The 19,619-nt window shown below is 41.3% G+C and overlaps 1 protein-coding gene across 1 annotated transcript; it reads left to right on the top strand.

Annotated features, from left to right (window-relative positions):
- Positions 1-4,756: 4,756 nt before the first annotated feature.
- Positions 4,757-19,276, top strand: LOC132464480 (myosin heavy chain, fast skeletal muscle). Its single transcript, XM_060060881.1, has 39 exons — positions 4,757-5,058; positions 5,141-5,284; positions 5,372-5,528; positions 5,615-5,642; positions 5,729-5,840; positions 6,070-6,162; positions 6,288-6,351; positions 6,437-6,535; positions 6,638-6,741; positions 6,824-6,962; positions 7,073-7,191; positions 7,296-7,445; positions 7,535-7,705; positions 7,806-8,112; positions 8,233-8,303; positions 8,575-8,662; positions 8,756-8,873; positions 8,969-9,092; positions 9,423-9,559; positions 9,660-9,915; positions 10,007-10,249; positions 10,335-10,511; positions 10,606-10,751; positions 10,842-10,932; positions 11,041-11,430; positions 12,111-12,237; positions 12,720-12,838; positions 12,936-13,132; positions 13,217-13,400; positions 13,664-13,829; positions 13,941-14,065; positions 14,146-14,454; positions 14,545-14,748; positions 14,830-14,955; positions 15,059-15,229; positions 15,331-15,435; positions 17,471-17,566; positions 17,654-17,785; positions 19,143-19,276. Exons 1-39 carry the CDS (start codon positions 4,858-4,860, stop codon positions 19,161-19,163), a joined length of 5,811 nt encoding a protein of 1,936 aa, XP_059916864.1. The 5' UTR covers positions 4,757-4,857; the 3' UTR covers positions 19,164-19,276.
- The last annotated feature ends 343 nt before the right edge of the window (positions 19,277-19,619 follow it).

The following is a 19,619-nucleotide window of genomic DNA, read 5'->3' as shown; positions in this document are numbered from 1 at the left end:
GGGAGCTTCAGGCCGGAGGGAGTGAAGCAGGCAGGCTGACAAAACTAGGCAAAAGGAAACAAAGGTTAGGTACGAGATATCAACAGGAGAAGACCACCTATTAAGTGTTTAAAAAACACTGGAGCCAGGTACGAATATCTACCACTTTCGAAGTACGATCTTGTGATGACTGCAGGGACACCACGTGTATTTGATGGGGAGTTGATGAACTGATGCAGGCCATGTGTGATCAGTTGGGGTGTGGCAGGCACAGCACAAAGAACACAAAGCACGACAGCTGTGGCTATGACATACATACATATACATGCACAAATATACATGTATATACATAAATACATTCATGCGTATGTATGTATGTATGTATGTACATGTACATTGGTATAGACATATTAGTGATGGGTCGTTCGCGACCGAATCAGTTCGAATGAAAAAATCTTTAACAAGAACGAACCGAACGGCTTCTTCTAACTCGTTCGTCTCGTTCATTCTCAGACTCGACTCCTCCTAGACCCACTAGTCGCTGACTCGCTGTTCGTTCACTATTGTGAGTGGTGAAGAGGGAAGAGGCTTAGTGAGCGAGCGTACGATAACACGATTCAATATTAGTGAAATGGTATTGGCTATTTTCTGTGTCATGCCAGATTAATCAAATATTTGAATGTCTTGTCAATCTGTCTCGTTCTCTCATGGTTCGTTCTCCACCCGGGACCCCCACCATCATTACTAAATGAAGTCTATTATCTTGCTGATCGACTGAACGAACAAACGAAAGAAGGATTCTGAACGATTCTTCTTGGCGAACTGACCAACGCAAACTGAATCAAGGGAAAGAATAATGAAATCCAACTGCAATACATATATATGTATATATATATATATATATATATATATAAACATGAATATATGAATGGGTCAAATAACAACGAAATTTCATCCATACACACACATATATATATATATATATATATATATATATATATATACAGTAGGGGAAATAATTACTACCCAAAATATATCAAAATGATGCTTTCTTATTCTCAGCTGAATCTATTGCAGGCTCCTTCCTACAATACCTACATTTATTGTTATTATTACTTGTAATGATGTTTAGTAGTTTAGTTTTTCTAATCAAATGTAATCACATTGAATTTGATCTTATCTAATCTAGGAGCCAGCTTTTGTGACATCTAGTGGTCAAACCGTCACTGTGTAACTCATTGAACATTAATTATTTCTAAATATCAGAGCAGATAAAAATGACACAGTGACGGTCAAATGAAAAAGCATTGTGCAGGTTTAAGAATAACACAATTTAAAACGTTTGTAATAATCAAGTAACCTGCCATTGTTGTCAGGGCATGTATATATCATTTCCAGTTCCAACAGAGTTGTCATTCATTATTTTAAATAAATGTTCAATATTTCTGTATTAGACCAAACAGTGAATTATATATGCACTGCACCATGTTTTGAGTTCACTGCCTTTGTTAGTCTGTTGGTCAATATTGTGTACCTGCAATAGAGGACACTGCACTTTCAGGAAGGTTTATCTCTAATACCAGTGAAACTGCAGCCTCCACCTCTGCAGAACACACTAGTCCTGTTGGGTGTGTCTCAGCGATGGAATTTTAGAATTTTATGGACTTCCATACGAAGGACATTTTTATTTGTTATCGTATTTGATAATACATTGCCGATTTATGCAAAAATATCAATATTTAATGTATCCATAATTTTCAGGAGCCAAAATCTGTATTGGTTTAATGGAATACATCCTAGCTGCCTATGAAAGTTTTCCATAGTTGACTATGTGAAGCCTGCCGGCTGCCCCTGGCTCCACCACGAGTCCCAACATACACCATGACCGCATGCCGGAGTGGCAGGCTCAAAGGAAGCCAGCAGGAGCCCAGGAACCAGGCTAAATATACACACACAATAGGAAAGGAAAGTTGGGTTCAAGGTGAGGAGCAGCACAATGTTTCAGCTATAAAGGATGTTGTTTTGAAGAAAATAGGTTGCATTATACATTTTTCATCACAACTCTTTTTAATTAAAAAAAATGCCTACCTTAGAGTCTCACATGGATGATGTACAACCTCCACTTGAGCAACAATGTAAAGAGAATAGTTACATTGTGAGACCCCTTCTTCAGACTTGTTAATGTTAATGTTTCCTCACAGTCATTCATTTTCAACGGGCATCCACTGCTCCTCTACTCTGTTATGTGCAACACATGTTTTAATGATCTTACTATGGTTCATATGATAAGCCTAATGTTATTTGTCTTTGGAAGCGATTAAGAACTTTATACCTATTGGAAATGCAATCTACTTCCATCATCTGGAGCCAGAAGTCCTTCTCATCTGATTTGTAAGACTGCAGGGCATTGCAAAATAATACAGACACACAAAGAGAGTATACAAACAACATGAATAACAAACCAGACTCTGTGCACTCGAACAGATCTCTACAGCGGTTTACCAGAAGGTCAGGCGAAAGAAGCAAGAGGTGTTTTAGAGAAGAAATCCCTTTCATAACTAACCATCTGGGTCAGCCTAGTAAGCCACATTGAATAAGAATAAAATAAATATGATACAAAAAATGTAAAAAATAATAATAATTAGATAATTGGAGACAACAGGTACATTAACAAAAGGTTGTTATATTTCATGGCTCATTATTGTTATTGTTATTTATATCCACTATTTCAGAAGATATTATTAGGATTCTGTCTTGAGAAGGTGGGCTTACAGTAATCAATATTCATTTCATACAATGAGCAAGGGCAAATTAGGCATATAGAGATCATAGAGAAAAACCTGACCAACATTTTGCACTGACTTCATTCATGGTTCAAACATTGTTTTTAGAAGCCTTTACCTTACAATTACATTTAATTAAGACAATTAACTAAAGCCTCTTTAACAATTTTAGCAGGCTACATTTGAAAGACACGGCAAGTAGGGATGTTCTTACATAACCCTTGTGTGCGTGTGTATACGTATAACTTGATAAAGGTGTGCATGTTTCCATTCGAAACAACAACAAAACAAGCCCCAATGTACTTAGCTATTTGAATGCAATATGCAGGCTCCTTTGTGTTTGGCTGCAGCCAGTCTGGAATGTTCCTTGTAACTCACCTTGGCTTGTGATCCACAGAACAGTTGCTGCAGCTCGACAAACAGAGAAGCTGACATGGGAGATCAGAGGGCTTCCAAACACAATAAGCCTCTTGGATGTCTGGTATTTGGCTTAATGTCAACATCGCCAACACAGCTATATTTGAAAAGTGTCCTCAGAAGAAAGAAGTGTTTCGGAGCACGTATCGAGTGTCATCTCATTATATCTTATGGCAGAAGCTCTTTAGAATCTCCCCCTCGTCTGGTCGTCATTCATAGGTCAGTGATCATCTTCTAAGTTGAACTCTGTGGGCTGGCGTTTGACCAATCAAATCTTTTTTTACACCATACATCTAACGCATATCAAGATGAACACAAAAACCCTTAAATATGAAATCCTACTTACTTCTTCAGCCGTCATTCCAGCAACCTTCATGTGTACGCCAATATAATTCTGCCTTTAGAGGTCTCAAAAATACCTGTCTTGTAAAACAAAAAATAAAGAGTTAAGTTACTCAAAGCAATCACCTAATTTCTCTGCATTTAGAGATTATCTTATTGTGTAGCATCCACAGCTAGGCCCTGCTACAGCTGGTGTCCCAGTTTTAAAAAAAAGTTTCTTGGCAATCTCTGTTTTTCTTTGAAGTTCACTGGCGATCATTATTTTTTTCCAGGGCTTCTGCAACAGTATATCAATGACATTTCAAGTCTCCCCCACAGCAAGGCCCACGGTGAGCCAGAGAACATTACAAGGATGCATTGGTCACATCTTTGGAAGGTAGGCTAGTGACCATGGATTTTCCATTAAGCAACTTCTAAATCTGAACCATTAATGAGCTGTACCAGCATATGTAGCAAACGTGTCCTTGTGAGCATTAATGAGGAATTTATACAAGTCAAACTAATTATTAACATAGCATAAACAGGCAGTGTTAAAACGTATCACATAAAATAAACAACCTTGAAAAAGATGCAAATCAAATCATGTCCATAAGTAAAGATGAATCCGCTAAATCAGACCATTGTTATCTTAATATGCACAATTGACAGGCGTCACACAATAGACAAATGCGCCTAAGATGCACAGTAAACTCTATAATATAGAAATCTCTATAGTGTCAAGCATATGTTCAGTGAACAAAGCATTGCACTCAACAAAGCACCATTTACACTGGCATTAGATCAGGAATCCCATCTAAGATTGTCACCAATGTAGTATGGGAGACACGTGAAGAACAGAATAAGAAGACAACTGGATGTAAGAACTAAACTACAGTGCCAGACAGCATGACCAAATAGAGCTAGACGTGTGGTGTGGCCTCCAAATACTTCCTTATAAAAGACAGAGAGACTCTCCTCTCCAGGCAAAGCCCAGAGAAGGTAAGTTGCTCATCAGCTCACACTTTGATTGATGAGTGAGAACCACGACTGAATTAAGATATTTGTTTGCAAGAAATTATATTCTATGACAAAGATAACATTTCTAATTTAACACTAAAGCAAAGAAGTCTTTGATTGGATTTAAACTAAAATCCATTATAGTTTGAAATCTCTTTGGTTAGGTGGTTCTTTTGTTCCAATAGTAGAGAGAGATCGCAAAGATACTTGAAAGAAGTAAATTTAATTCAATTTATTCAATCATCTCTCAGCAGAATTCTTATATGTGCCTTCCAGGAATCTCATCTCTACTAGCCTGGTGTTCTTCAAGGTAGATAATATAGCAGCTTGAGGAGCCATCATGGGGGACGGTGAAATGCAGTGTTTTGGTGATGCGGCGGTGTACCTCCGGAAGCCGGAGAGGGAGCGGCTCGAGGCCCAGACCAGCCCCTTTGACGCTAAGACCGCCTTCTTTGTGTCTGAGCCCAAGGAGATGTACCTCAAGGGTGTGCTCCAGAGCCGAGATGGTGGCAAAGCCACCGTCAAGACTCTTTGTGATAAGGTAGGACTCAGAATCCACTATTTTTAACAGTGAACCAATAATATGGCAGCTTGTTTTATATGCAGTTATGTATTCCCAATAGACCCTCACTGTAAAAGAGGAGGAAATCTACCCCATGAATCCCCCAAAGTATGACAAGATTGAGGACATGGCCATGATGACCCACCTCAATGAGCCTACCGTGCTGTACAACCTCAAAGAGCGCTACGCAGCATGGATGATCTACGTGAGTCTCAGCCCTCAATGCACATGGAAGCCTTTAGTCGTATAACGTCATAAGGTCATGCTGACATGTGTATCCTGGTGGAGACAGACCTACTCTGGGCTCTTCTGCGTCACTGTGAACCCCTACAAGTGGCTCCCAGTGTACGATTCCTCCGTGGTGAACGCCTACAGAGGCAAGAAGAGAATTGAGGCTCCACCCCACATCTTCTCTATCTCTGACAACGCCTATCAGGCCATGCTCACAGGTATACAACTATTTAAGATATTAGCTAACGTTTATACGTTTCACCAAATGGTAATGCTAATTCTTCCCTTTTTCAATCTAATACAGACAGAGAAAATCAGTCAATCCTGATCACGTAAGTAATCCTCCAATACAAAACATAAATATATGACAATAACATGGCATTGCCTTATTGTAGCTAATACTTCTTTGATCCCCAAGTGGAGAATCTGGTGCAGGGAAGACTGTGAACACCAAGCGGGTCATCCAGTACTTTGCAACAATCGCTGTATCTGGACCCAAGAAAACCGAGCAGGTTGCTGGAAAGATGCAGGTCAGGAACTGTGACATCAACTTTTGTTCTTACATTAAAGAACTTATTGTAAATTCTTACATTAGAGAACTTATTGTACATTCTTACATTAGAGAACTTATCGTACATCCTCAGTTGGAGGTCACTTTCATCCTAATTGACATCCAAGTGAGGCTGAGAACAGAACAACCCTAGCTTTCATTATTGGAGCAGCTATGAAGTGCTGAAACCAACAGAGTGTCTTTTGCAGGGGTCGCTGGAAGATCAAATCATCGCAGCGAACCCTTTGCTTGAGGCCTATGGTAACGCCAAGACTGTGAGAAATGACAACTCTTCCCGCTTTGTAAGTTTGAGTTTATTGTAAAATAATTAAAACAATCAGATTTTTAAATACTGTTCATATGGTGACCACATCTATTAATCAAAGCAAGGCTTATATTGTGCACTTCTGTATCCTTCTCTGAATAGGGAAAGTTCATCAGAATTCACTTTGCGACTTCTGGGAAGTTGGCATCAGCTGATATTGAAACATGTAAGTTATTTTGCTTATTATCTGAATATGTTTATCGTTGGATCCTGTTTATAAAGCCATGCATTGCTTGTATCTTGTTACACAGATCTTCTTGAGAAGTCAAGGGTGACATTCCAGCTGTCTGCTGAGAGAAGCTACCATATCTTCTATCAGCTCATGACTGGCCACAAGCCCGAGCTAATAGGTAGGGTAAATCATGACATTCTTATTTTCCATATTGAGTGTGGGTTGCAAACAATTATCATGTGTTTCTCTTTTTGTGATTTTTGGTTGGTTTGTTTTCCAGACGCTCTTCTCATTACCAAAAACCCATTTGACTATCACATGATCAGTCAAGGTGAAATCACTGTCAAGAGTATCGATGATGTTGAAGAATTCATCGCCACTGATGTAAACTTCATTTTTTTTAAGCATTCACCAGTCATTATAAATTAGGTTGGTTGATTTTGATAAATATGTATTTGGATCCCAGGTTGCCATTGACATTCTGGGCTTCACTGCTGATGAGAAGATTGGCATCTACAAGCTGACCGGTGCCGTGTTGCATCATGGGAACATGAAGTTCAAGCAGAAGCAGCGTGAAGAGCAGGCTGAGCCTGATGGCAATGAGGGTACAAACCCCAAAAAATGGATAGCTTACGTTTTTCCATAATTCTTTGGTTTTATTGAATAGAAAATGTATTTCAGACTGAATGCATTTATTTTGTGTTGATGGCTTTAGAGGCAGACAAAATTGGCTATCTCATGGGTCTGAACTCTGCGGATGTCCTCAAGGCTCTGTGTTACCCCAGAGTGAAGGTTGGGAATGAGTACGTCACCAAAGGTCAAACGTGTCCACAGGTAAAATATAAGTTCATTTGAAAGTAAAGAAAGGAATTTCCATTTAACATGTTTCATTCATATTATGTCTAACAATCCCTTCGCCTTTTCTCTAAAATTGGTAGGTCCATAACTCAGTGATGGCTCTCTGCAAGTCAGTCTATGAGAAAATGTTCTTGTGGATGGTCGTCAGAATCAATGAGATGTTGGACACCAAGCAGCCCAGGCAATTCTTCATCGGTGTGTTGGACATCGCTGGGTTTGAAATTTTTAATGTAAGTGAGCTCTACAAAGTCATCATTTTGATGTTTTGGGTTGGAAGAAGCACAAGCAATGTCCTGACTGTAACTCTCTGACTCCAAAGTACAACAGCTTGGAGCAGCTGTGCATCAACTTCACCAATGAGAAACTGCAACAGTTTTTCAACCACCACATGTTTGTACTGGAGCAAGAAGAGTACAAGAAAGAAGGAATTGAATGGGAGTTCATTGACTTTGGTATGGACCTGGCGGCCTGCATTGAGCTTATTGAGAAGGTACGTTCTCTTATAGAAAATTATGAATGAGTGTCAATCCATCATCATATAGGGTTAGGTCAATTTACTGATCAACACTTCACTTCCATCCAAATGACAGCCAATGGGCATCTTCTCCATCCTTGAAGAGGAGTGCATGTTCCCCAAGGCCTCAGACACCACCTTCAAGAACAAACTGCATGACCAGCACCTTGGCAAAACCAAGGCCTTTGAGAAGCCAAAGCCAGCCAAAGGCAAAGCTGAGGCCCACTTTTCCCTGGTGCACTATGCCGGCACTGTGGACTACAACATCACCGGCTGGCTGGACAAGAACAAGGACCCCCTGAACGACTCCGTAATTCAGCTCTACCAGAAGTCCTCAGTTAAACTGCTGGCTCTGCTGTATGCGTCCCATGCCCTACCAGACGGTACATCATATCATATATTATTTTATTAACCAAATGAAGGAAATGTATATTGCTACTTTTCAAAGGAATGGTACTAACTGTGTATGACTTGCAATATCTGATTAAAATGGGATTTCATAGCTGATGCTGCTAGTAAGAAGGGCGCCAAGAAGAAGGGGGGTTCCTTCCAGACGGTGTCGGCCCTGTTCAGGGTAAGAGCAGAGTTGTTTTCACCAGTACCCATCCATTGTATGTGCCGTACATATGTATACATTTATACAGCCAAAGGGAATTTTATAACAACATCAGGTATCCCCATGTACACAAAGTTATCATCATCCAGTAGGCCAAAGTTGACATAATTAAATACTGAACAAAAAACGTCCTTTTTCGTTTTCTCTTAAATATATGGATGATTAGGTTGAAAATTGAATAAATACCTTTTTTTCGTATTTGTAACATTGGATTATGTACTTATTTTAGGAAAATTTGGGCAAGCTCATGACCAACTTGAGAAGCACACATCCACACTTTGTCCGTTGTTTGATTCCAAACGAATCAAAAACTCCAGGTTTGTTTACCTCAAAATTCCTTATGTAATATAAACAGTGCTTTTGAAAACAAGGAAACTTAAGGAAACTTAATTTACTAATTTGTCTCAAAGGTCTGATGGAGAACTTCCTGGTCATCCACCAGCTGAGGTGTAACGGTGTGCTGGAAGGAATCAGAATCTGCAGAAAGGGCTTCCCCAGCAGAGTCCTCTATGGTGACTTCAAGCAGAGGTAGCGCTTAAGCTACTGTCCTAACCTGCTATTCCACATCAGCATGGTCCATCATGTGTTGGAAATAAAATCAATCTCCTCTTCAATCATTGCAGATACAAAGTATTGAATGCCAGTGTCATCCCTGAGGGACAATTCATTGACAACAAGAAGGCCTCAGAGAAACTTTTGGGCTCCATTGATGTTGACAGCACTCAGTACAAGTTTGGACACACCAAGGTAGCATCGATTTAACTTTTCAGAACGCAAAGACTTTGTATGACACTGTATGATAATTTAGATGGGACCGGTCCTTAATCCCCTCAGCCCCATGTTCCCTCATCCTTACCTTGTCTCAGTTCTGCTTTATGTGATTTCATGATGTCACACACCCTTTTTACACTAAAGTAGTACCAAGCTCCACACACTTCCTGTTAATTTAGAAGGTCACTGAAGTGGATATGGTCACATTGTTGACCTCACATGTTATACCCACTTTCTGGCGCGAGAATGGGGGAAGTATTTCCTGAGGGAACTTAGTCTTGATCCGATTTAAACTTCTGTTCTCAGGTGTTCTTCAAAGCTGGTCTCCTGGGTGCTCTAGAGGAGATGAGAGATGAGAAACTCGCTGCGCTGGTCACCTTGACTCAGGCTCTCTGCAGGGGATTCAACATGAGGAAAGAATTTGTCAAAATGATGGAGAGAAGGTAAACATAATTTGTATATTGTTTATACCTTATATGCCTGAAACCTATTTTGGCACCTAACTTTGCAGACACCTAAACTAATTACCTGAATTGTTTTTAGAGAGGCCGTCTTTACTATCCAGTACAACATCCGCTCATTCATGAACGTCAAAACATGGCCATGGATGAAGGTCTACTTCAAGATCAAGCCACTGCTGAAGAGTGCTGAGACTGAAAAGGAGATGGCTCAAATGAAGGAGACCTTTGGGAAGACCAAGGAAGATCTTGCCAAAGCTCTTTCAAAGAAAAAGGAGCTGGAGGAAAAAATGGTTTCCCTGCTTCAGGAAAAGAATGACCTCCTACTACAAGTTCAATCTGTGAGTAACACTGAGAGAGCTCTACGGTTTCCTCACAAGACATTATCAAATAAGTGTCTGCTGTAAATTTAATTTATGATCCCTTTTAAAGGAAGCTGAAACCTTGTCGGATTCAGAAGAAAGATGCGAGGGCCTCATTAAGAGTAAGATCCAGCTGGAGGCCAGACTCAAAGAGACGTCTGAGAGACTAGAGGATGAGGAGGAGGTCAATTCTGAGCTGACGGCCAAGAAGAGGAAGCTGGAAGATGAGTGTTCTGAGCTGAAGAAGGACATTGATGACCTGGAGCTGACCTTGGCCAAAGTGGAGAAGGAGAAACATGCCACTGAGAACAAGGTTGCTTTATTGATAATTGTAATGTTTTTCCTACAATGAAGCCCAAATGATTTTCGGTTATTCAAATTGATGTCTGAATGTTTAGGTGAAAAACCTCACAGAGGAGATGTCTTCTCAAGATGAGATCATCGCCAAGTTGACCAAGGAGAAGAAAGCCCTCCAAGAAGCCCACCAGCAGACACTCGATGACCTCCAGGCAGAGGAAGATAAAGTGAACACTCTGAGCAAAGCCAAGTGTAAACTGGAGCAGCAAGTGGATGATGTGAGTCACACACTAAAGGACCATCTAAAAATAAAATTGATTGACAATGTGCAGAGAATGTCTATAGCATTCTAGCAATTTTTATCTTTAACAGCTTGAAGGTTCCCTTGAGCAAGAGAAAAAGCTTCGAATGGACCTTGAGCGGGCGAAAAGAAAGCTTGAAGGAGATCTAAAACTGGCCCAGGAGTCCATCATGGACCTGGAGAATGACAAGCAGCAATCAGATGAGAAAATAAAGAAGTGAGTCTACTTACATCCTTGCATTGCCTTTTGAGAGATGTATGAATAGGTGATCACACAGTGTCCTTAAATATCTTTTGCCACATCTAGGAGGGACTTTGAAACAAGCCAGCTTCTAAACAAGATTGAGGATGAGCAAACACTTTCGGCTCAATTTCAGAAAAAGATCAAAGAACTTCAGGTGTGTTGTATGAAATACATAGAGGATAAAGTTGAAAAACATAGAGTCCAATATCATCCATCATCGTTTCTTACATAAACCATAAACCTGACGTAAACCATTTTTAAGGCTCGCATTGAGGAGCTGGAGGAGGAGATTGAGGCTGAGCGTGCCGCTCGGGCCAAGGTGGAAAAGCAGAGAGCCGATCTCTCCAGGGAACTTGAGGAGATCAGTGAGAGGCTTGAGGAGGCCGGTGGAGCCACTTCTCTTCAGATCGAGATGAACAAGAAGCGCGAGGCTGAGTTCCAGAAACTGCGTCGTGACCTGGAGGAGTCGACCCTGCAGCATGAGGCCACCTCTGCAGCGCTGAGGAAGAAGCAGGCCGACAGCGTGGCTGAGCTGGGAGAGCAGATCGACAACCTCCAGCGGGTCAAGCAGAAGCTGGAGAAGGAGAAGAGCGAATACAAGATGGAGATCGATGACCTCTCCAGCAACATGGAGGCTGTTGCTAAATCAAAGGTATTTGATTGTATTTGATTTGATTGACATGCTCACATGTGTATGCATTAATCATTCAATGTTTTACTTAGGTACTGAAAGATATTCAAGCGTTAAGTTGTCTGATGTGATTTGAAGTTATATTCCACTCTCTTGCACCTCTGGCAGACCAGGCTGACTGGCTTAAGGCACTAATCCTCAAAGTCTTGGATCTCCTATTGTAGATCTTGCTGCAAGTGGCATTGGAGCTAAGTCATGGGGGACTTTCTATGTTAGGGACTTTCTATACTGCGTGCAAATCTGCATATTTTATAAAGTCATTTCCAATTCAGATTATTTGATTAATGATTATTAATTCAGATTATGTGAGAGTGCTCACACCGTGTTTTTAGTTATTTTTTGTACAGTTATTCGAGTGGTTTAAGATGAGTATGGTTGGCTCGTGACCAGTGTATGTGGATAGTTTTTGTGTGTGGATAATTTGTTTATAGTTACATCGTTACATTTTGGACATTTTGAAGGATGTGACTTTTGAAACTGGAAAAAACATTCAAACTACATTAGCTGCTATTGAGAGTGGGATTATTGAATACACCCCCAAAGCAGCATTAATCTGCAAAACATTTCCCTTCCCTAAAAATAACACAGAACTATTCACCAACACGTAACGTTGGTGTCATGTTAATTTCTTTCAATTTTAGGCAAATCTTGAAAAATTGGCTCGTACCCTTGAGGATCAACTGAGTGAGCTCAAGAGCAAAAATGACGAGCATGTCCGACAACTTAACGATCTAAGTGTGCAAAGGGCAAGACTGCAAACAGAAAATGGTAAGAAATAAACATCACATGTTTAAAGGGTACATAAACATTTTAGCAGGAGGCCTGCTGCGAAAAAACATGAGATATTGGTTGGATCAACTTTGAGGAGGTGTTGTGGCCTATAGAAGAATGCCACTCTGAAAAATACCCGGAAGTAGCAGACGTCTTGTATTTTACTTTTTATTTTAGTCAAAAATAACAGAGCAATGTTCACCAACACTTCTAGGACAGACCGGACCGTTTTCAAAGAAAGAAAAATGATTTCGGAACTTGCTTCTCCTTTAGAGTGGCAATCTCAAAGATCTCCAAAGATTGAATATAAATCGTCTTTTTAAATATTCATGTTTTTGGTTCTTCCAAAGTACTACTTTTTAAACCCAGATTAATTTACGTTTAGAATAATTTAGTATAATTATCAAGCACCAAATTCAATGATGTCAAGGTGATGGACTTTGGTACTTCATTTTGAACAATATATGTTTCCTATTTAGGTGAATTCGGCCGCCAGCAGGAGGAGAAAGAAGCGCTTATTTCTCAGCTGACACGAGGCAAGCAGGCTTACACTCAGCAGATTGAGGAGTTGAAGAGACACATTGAGGAGGAAGTCAAGGTATTGTTTTATGATATCACAGCAAACTTTATTCGAGACAAAATACACCCACAACAAAAGTGGATATATATATTATAATTTTTTTATCTGAATTCAGGCCAAGAATGCCCTCGCCCATTCAGTCCAGTCGGCTCGTCATGACTGCGACCTGCTCCGAGAGCAGTTTGAGGAGGAACAGGAGGCCAAGGCTGAGCTGCAGCGGGGGATGTCCAAGGCCAACAGCGAGGTGGCTCAGTGGAGGAGCAAATACGAGACTGACGCCATTCAGCGCACTGAGGAACTGGAGGAAGCAAAGTAAATCAATAGGTTTTCCTCTCTATCTGTAGGACTATACTGGTTATGGTGTAGGCCTGATGCTAAATGTAATTTCTAATTCAGGAAAAAGCTTGCCCAGCGTCTTCAGGATGCAGAGGAGGCTGTAGAGGCCACGAATTCCAAATGTGCCTCTCTGGAAAAGACTAAACAGAGGCTGCTTGGTGAGGTGGAAGACCTGATGATTGATGTGGAGAGAGCTAATGCTCTGGCTGCCAACCTTGACAAGAAACAGAGGAACTTTGACAAGGTACTAGGGGTGTAATGACTCCGGACTAATTTGGTCAGAGTTCCCTTACCCTCCTAAAAACACCCACCGTACGGATGAATTGTATGTTGTACGTCCTGGAACTTAAAAATAGCACTTAGCATTTTGTAGTGTCTTATAGGTTGGTTGGTTAGGTTTTTGAAGGGGAACCAACACGATTGTCAGGGAGATCATCTTTTCATATGAGCTTGGTACATTGATCAGTCAATACAATAGGATGCTCAGCGTTTTCTCTGAACTTGCAGGTTCTTGCTGAGTGGAAGCAGAAATATGAGGAAAGCCAGGCTGAGTTGGAGGGAGCTCAGAAAGAGGCTCGCTCTCTGAGCACTGAGATGTTCAAGCTGAAGAACTCCTATGAAGAATCTCTGGACCAGCTTGAGACCCTCAAGAGGGAGAACAAGAACCTGCAGCGTAAATATATAATTTGAAACCAACAAGCATTTAGTGGCTAAACGGCTTGCTAACTGCAAACCAAAAAGTAAACCAAACTCAAATAAATTGATTGTACCTTTTCCCTCACAGAGGAGATCTCTGACCTGTCTGAGCAGATGGGAGAAACTGGTAAAACCATTCACGAACTTGAGAAGGGGAAAAAGACTGTAGAGGTTGAGAAGTCTGAACTGCAGACATCTCTGGAGGAGGCAGAGGTATGGTCTATTATCACATTTCTAAGTCTTCTCTGTTAAGAAAAATCCCATCACATCACAAATATGTTTCTTTCATCAAGGCTACCTTGGAACATGAGGAATCCAAGATTCTTCGTGTTCAGCTGGAGCTTACTCAGATCAAGGGCGAGGTTGACCGGAAGATGGCAGAGAAGGATGAGGAGATGGAGCAGATCAAGAGGAACAGCCTGAGGGTGATCGACTCGATGCAGAGCAATTTGGACTCAGAGATCAGGAGCAGAAACGATGCCCTGAGAATCAAGAAGAAGATGGAAGGAGATCTCAACGAGATGGAGATCCAGTTGAGCCACGCCAACCGCCAGGCTTCTGAAGCCCAGAAACAACTTAGAAACGTCCAGGGACAGCTTAAGGTACTCAGAGCATAGGGCTAATATAGGGTTGCTAAACAAATAAACTTTAAAAATATTTACAGTTGACCAACATCCCTCGTCCTATTTCAGGATGCCCAACTGCACCTTGATGATGCCCTGAGAGGACAGGAAGACATGAGGGAGCAGGTTGCCATGGTGGAGCGCAGGAACAACCTGATGTTGGCTGAGATCGAGGAGCTGAGAGCAGCCCTGGAGCAGACCGAGAGGGGCCGCAAAGTGGCAGAGCAGGAGCTGGTGGACGCCAGTGAGCGTGTGGGACTGCTCCACTCCCAGGTAACAGAGGAGTTCCTTCATGACATCATGGAGGAGCATAATAAAATGAACATAATGTAATCAGTTCTCATTGTGGTTTAGAACACCAGCCTCATCAACACCAAGAAAAAGCTGGAGACCGACCTTGTCCAGATCCAAGGAGAAGTGGAGGACACGGTTCAAGAAGCCAGAAACGCAGAGGAGAAGGCCAAGAAGGCCATCACTGACGTGAGTTCATTCAGAGTCAAATACATTCATGTTGTGTAGAAGCTCTCAGGTTTCCATCATTGATGAGTGTAAACTCCAACGCCTCCTCTTGTTGTTCTGTTAGGCTGCCATGATGGCGGAGGAGTTGAAGAAGGAGCAGGACACCAGCTCTCACCTGGAGAGGATGAAGAAGAACCTGGAGGTCACAGTGAAGGACCTGCAGCACCGTCTGGATGAAGCTGAGAGCCTGGCCATGAAGGGAGGCAAGAAGCAGCTCCAGAAACTGGAGGCTAGGGTAGGTGTTTGGAGAAATATTGCAAAATGTTGGCAATTCTCTATGTTTAGCTTTGCTGGCTTGTTCATGTCCAATTAAAAAACCTTCCATCTGCATCACAGGTTCGTGAATTGGAGACTGAATGTGAGGCTGAGCAGAGGCGGGGGTCGGAGGCCATCAAGGGAGTCCGCAAATATGAGAGGAAAGTAAAGGAGCTGTCATATCAGGTATGTTGATGCTTTGGATAGATTGATAGGGCTCATTGCCAAAGCAATTGCCGTTGCTGTGAAAATTGATATAATACTTAAAGGTCCCATGTCATGAAAATGTCACTTCGTGAGGTTTTCTGATCTTAATATGAGTTCCCCTAGCCTGCCTATGATTCCCCAGTAGCTAGAAATTGTGTTAGGTGCAAAACAAGAACTAGCTATCCTGCTCTGCCTTGGAAAAAACAAAGCTCAGATGCGCCAATTTCACGGTTACCTCCCCTTTCTCTGCTTTGCCCAATGAGCTATGACCGTGCGAGCGCCACATGTGTGTGTGTGTGAATACACACACTGTAACGCAAATGTTGTACACTCCTTTGTTATTTGGATAACCGTTCTGCTGTTGGTGTTATTGCGCATAACACGTCGGACTCTCTGACGTCTCTGGTATTTTCACAACGAGACTCGTAGTGGGGGTTATCTCAGCCATGGTTGAGAAGGAATTGGGGGAAAGGAACTTTGGCTTTGACTCCCTGAAGCACATGAACCACGACATGGAGGAGAAAGGGATTGTTGGCCCCCATGTTGACCGCGATTGTCTCCCGCTGGAGCCCTGCTGCCCACTGCTGCGAGGCACCACCACCCCGAGGCACCACCGAGGTGCCTCAGCGCTGCTAGCTGCCCGCTGCCGAGGCGGTGGTGCCTAAGTGCTGCCCGCTGCCGAGGCGGTGGTCCCTCGGCAGTGGGCAGCGAGGCTCCGTCGGGAGACAACCGCGGTCAACATCGCGGCCAACAATCCCTTCCTCTTCCATTTCGCGGTTCAGCCTACTTCAGATTGATGTGGATGTGGAAGTACCAGAGACATCGGAGAACCCGACGTTTGAGATTCATAATATCGTCTGGAGGCGCACACAGCTTTTGTCTGTGATAATATATATTATATGGTATAGATATCTATGTATAATATGATATTATTTAGATATAGAGCTTCAGGACTCCCGCCGGAGCACCCGGAATGTTCTAGAATATTTACAGAACACGGCCAAAGGCTGTGTGCGGCTCGCCATTGCGATACATCTACTGTAAACAGAGCGCATGGTACCGTAGCTGCAAGCTGCTCAGGGCCACACCCCCACCCTCCTCCTTGACCCGCCTCTCTCCTCCTCATTTGCATTAAAGCTACAGACACCGAAATGGCGGGTTTGGGAAAAGCTCAATGTGCGACTGGCTCGTAGTGGCTGTAATTCTGCACCACGGCTGAATTTCGGGAATGTATTCATATGCTATGTTAGGGGCCCACTAATATCTATGTTAAAGCATCCATAAAGTAGCATGCCATGGGACATTTAAAGTGGTCATATTTATTTTATATTTAAACCTTTTAATTGAACATACCTTGAACATTTTGTCATCTTAAAAAATTGCCTGGAGGGAAAGGGGGATATCATGTATATAATTTCTGCATTAGAATATCTAAAAACGACGTACACCTTTGATATGTATTGTATTGAATTGTGTACTTAAATTATTCAAATTGTCCAACGTTAGGTCAAAGTCAAAGTCAACTTTATTGTCAATTTCAAAACATGTGCCAGGCATACAGAGGAATCTAAATTGCGTTCTATCCTAAACACAAGAACAAAAGGATCAAGTTAGGCAAAATAAGAGTACTATTACAAGAAAATCAATTCTAAATAGTGCCAAAGGTAAGGCAAAACAAAAGGGCATACATAAAATAAATGGAAAAAAGTAAATAAATTGAAATGGGCAATATGAGGAACATCAATGCCAATATATGCAATATGCAGTGAACTGAGGAAATTGAAAGTGTATATTACAACGTGTGTAGAGAATTTCAGTATGATGCTCCTACTCTCTTTCTAGCTAGTAGAGTTAGCTATGGTAGCTTACCACCACTCCATCCTATAGGTCTCAGTCGAACGTTTTTTTTGCTTTTAAAAAATCATTTGCATTATCGCGTTAAGTAATTTTTCATGGAAATAGAATACCAATTCCCATTTAAACCCCGGCCGCTTGATATTTGCTTTTCCTGCAGTGTGATGAGGACAAGAAGAACATCTGCAGACTCCAAGATCTGGTGGACAAGCTGCAGCTGAAGATGAAGGCCTACAAGAGGCAGGCTGAGGAGTCTGTGAGTCACACTCAAGACTCCTCCATTCATTAAATTACCATTTTGGTTAAACAGTTCACTATTTAACACACATGTTTTATGAAACAGGAGGAGCAGGCCAACACCCACCTGTCCAGGTACAGGAAGGTTCAGCACGAGCTGGAAGAAGCTCAGGAACGCGCTGATGTTTCTGAGTCCCAGGTCAACAAGCTGAGAACCAAGAGTCGTGAATTTGGCAAGGTAACTGTAGCACCTCGTGGTTTAAATAAGCCTAGCTAGCTGCTAGCACTATACGTCGGGCCATAGAGTACTAGTGTAGTATCGTTCGTTACAACTATCCTACAGGTTCTTTGTACTTTGTCTTAAGAAAAAACATTATGCGCCAATCAAACCAAAATGCTTTGCAGGCTGTAAACGCGAGTGGCACCTGGTTGTCTGTTTGTTGAAGCCTCAGAAACCAGTGAAGCCTGCCACACCTTCTCACTAATGCAAAGCAAGCATGGAACATCGACATCAAAACTCTTGTCATTGGCCACTTTTGTTTACTTGGGGTAGTTAGTATCAGTTAGATGCTTGGTCCCTGTTGATGCAATTACCAAAAAGCCCCATAGCTGCTAAAAATAATTCGGTGTAATTTGGCCTTAATTAGGTAGACCTCTCCTAAATATGGAATGTAACATATATGTTTTTGTGATTGTGTAAAATAGGGTGTATAGCGTATTGAATAGTTAGAAAAAATAAAATAAATCGTATATTTATGTAATGAATACTGAAAATGCATCCACTAATTCTAAAGGAATATTAACGGTATACCTTCCAAAAAGAATGAATAGATAAAATGACAAAAAAAGTTAGTTAAATGAAAAAAAAAGTATTTACAAAGAATGATAACTGCAATCATCGCTTTTGATAATTTGAGGTAACATCAACATACAATAAAGAAAAAACAACATGCTTTATATTAAAAGCCTTCAAATGAAACACACAATTAACAGATCAGAATGATCGAGCTAAACAAATCTGACCACTTCCACTGCATACACTCAACCATAACAATAGACAAGATGCTTGGTCACAGCCAATAAAGACGGGAATAATCCAAATATATTCCTAATGAAAATCCCACATCCTTTACAATAGGCAATGGCATAACAAAAATAATAAATTAATTTATGTCATTCATTTTTGGATATTTGCCGATACTTTCAATCATGTGGCTCCAAAACATTATAAGCCACTAGAACCCTGTAGTTGAGTGCTCCTGGCATCTTCCTTCATTCCTCTCTCCAGCAAACCTCAAACTTCATGTTTCCTATTTTTAGACCCTTCTCCAGACACAGGTTAGCAATTTGGTTGGCTAAGGAATTATTTATTCCTTAGCCAATATTGTTCTTACAACTATACCAAAGCTAGGCTGTCTTTTAAAGTAACCGACATTTAGCTTGATGCAGGCATTGCTTCTTCTCAGGCACTGAATATGCAGAATATTCTAAAACATTGACTTCAGAGAGGGCTACATATGTGTTCACCTTCTTTTTTTGGTCAAATCCAAATTATTTGTCATTTATGTTTCATCTGTCACTATCTTTTATTCTAGGCCAAGGATGCTGAGGAATGAGAAAAAAACTAAGGTCATAGCAGGAAGTCATACAATATGAATATTTTGTTAGGTGTCCACTGCAGCATGTGAAGTACACATTCATTCAATCAATAAAAGTAGGTTTGATTGCATTTGTGTGTCTGGCCTTTCATTATTTTATATGCATGGGGATAGTGCAGCAGGGGATTATGTGCCCTGCTGAGGCCTCTGTTTGGCTTAGTAAACCACCAGCCCCATTTTGGCAGAACTTCTTAATACAAGGAAAAAATTATTGCCATCCAAGCAGTATCAACAGTCATAAAAGGTTTTAGAAATAAACAGACAAATGGGTTGCAAAAGAGCAAGTTTGAGGGTCAACGTCAAACGTTATCAGAACCCACGTCACACTAGCTTGAGCTTTGGTGGGCAGGCAAAAAGAAAAACCCACCCCCAGTTTAGTAGCAGACATCTTGTATTCCACAGAGGATTTCCACA

Source organism: Gadus macrocephalus, chromosome 1, assembly GCF_031168955.1.
Source record: "Gadus macrocephalus chromosome 1, ASM3116895v1".
Lineage (NCBI taxonomy): Eukaryota > Metazoa > Chordata > Actinopteri > Gadiformes > Gadidae > Gadus > Gadus macrocephalus.
Note: the sequence above shows the minus strand (reverse complement) of the source record. Positions and strands in the feature narration are given on the sequence as shown.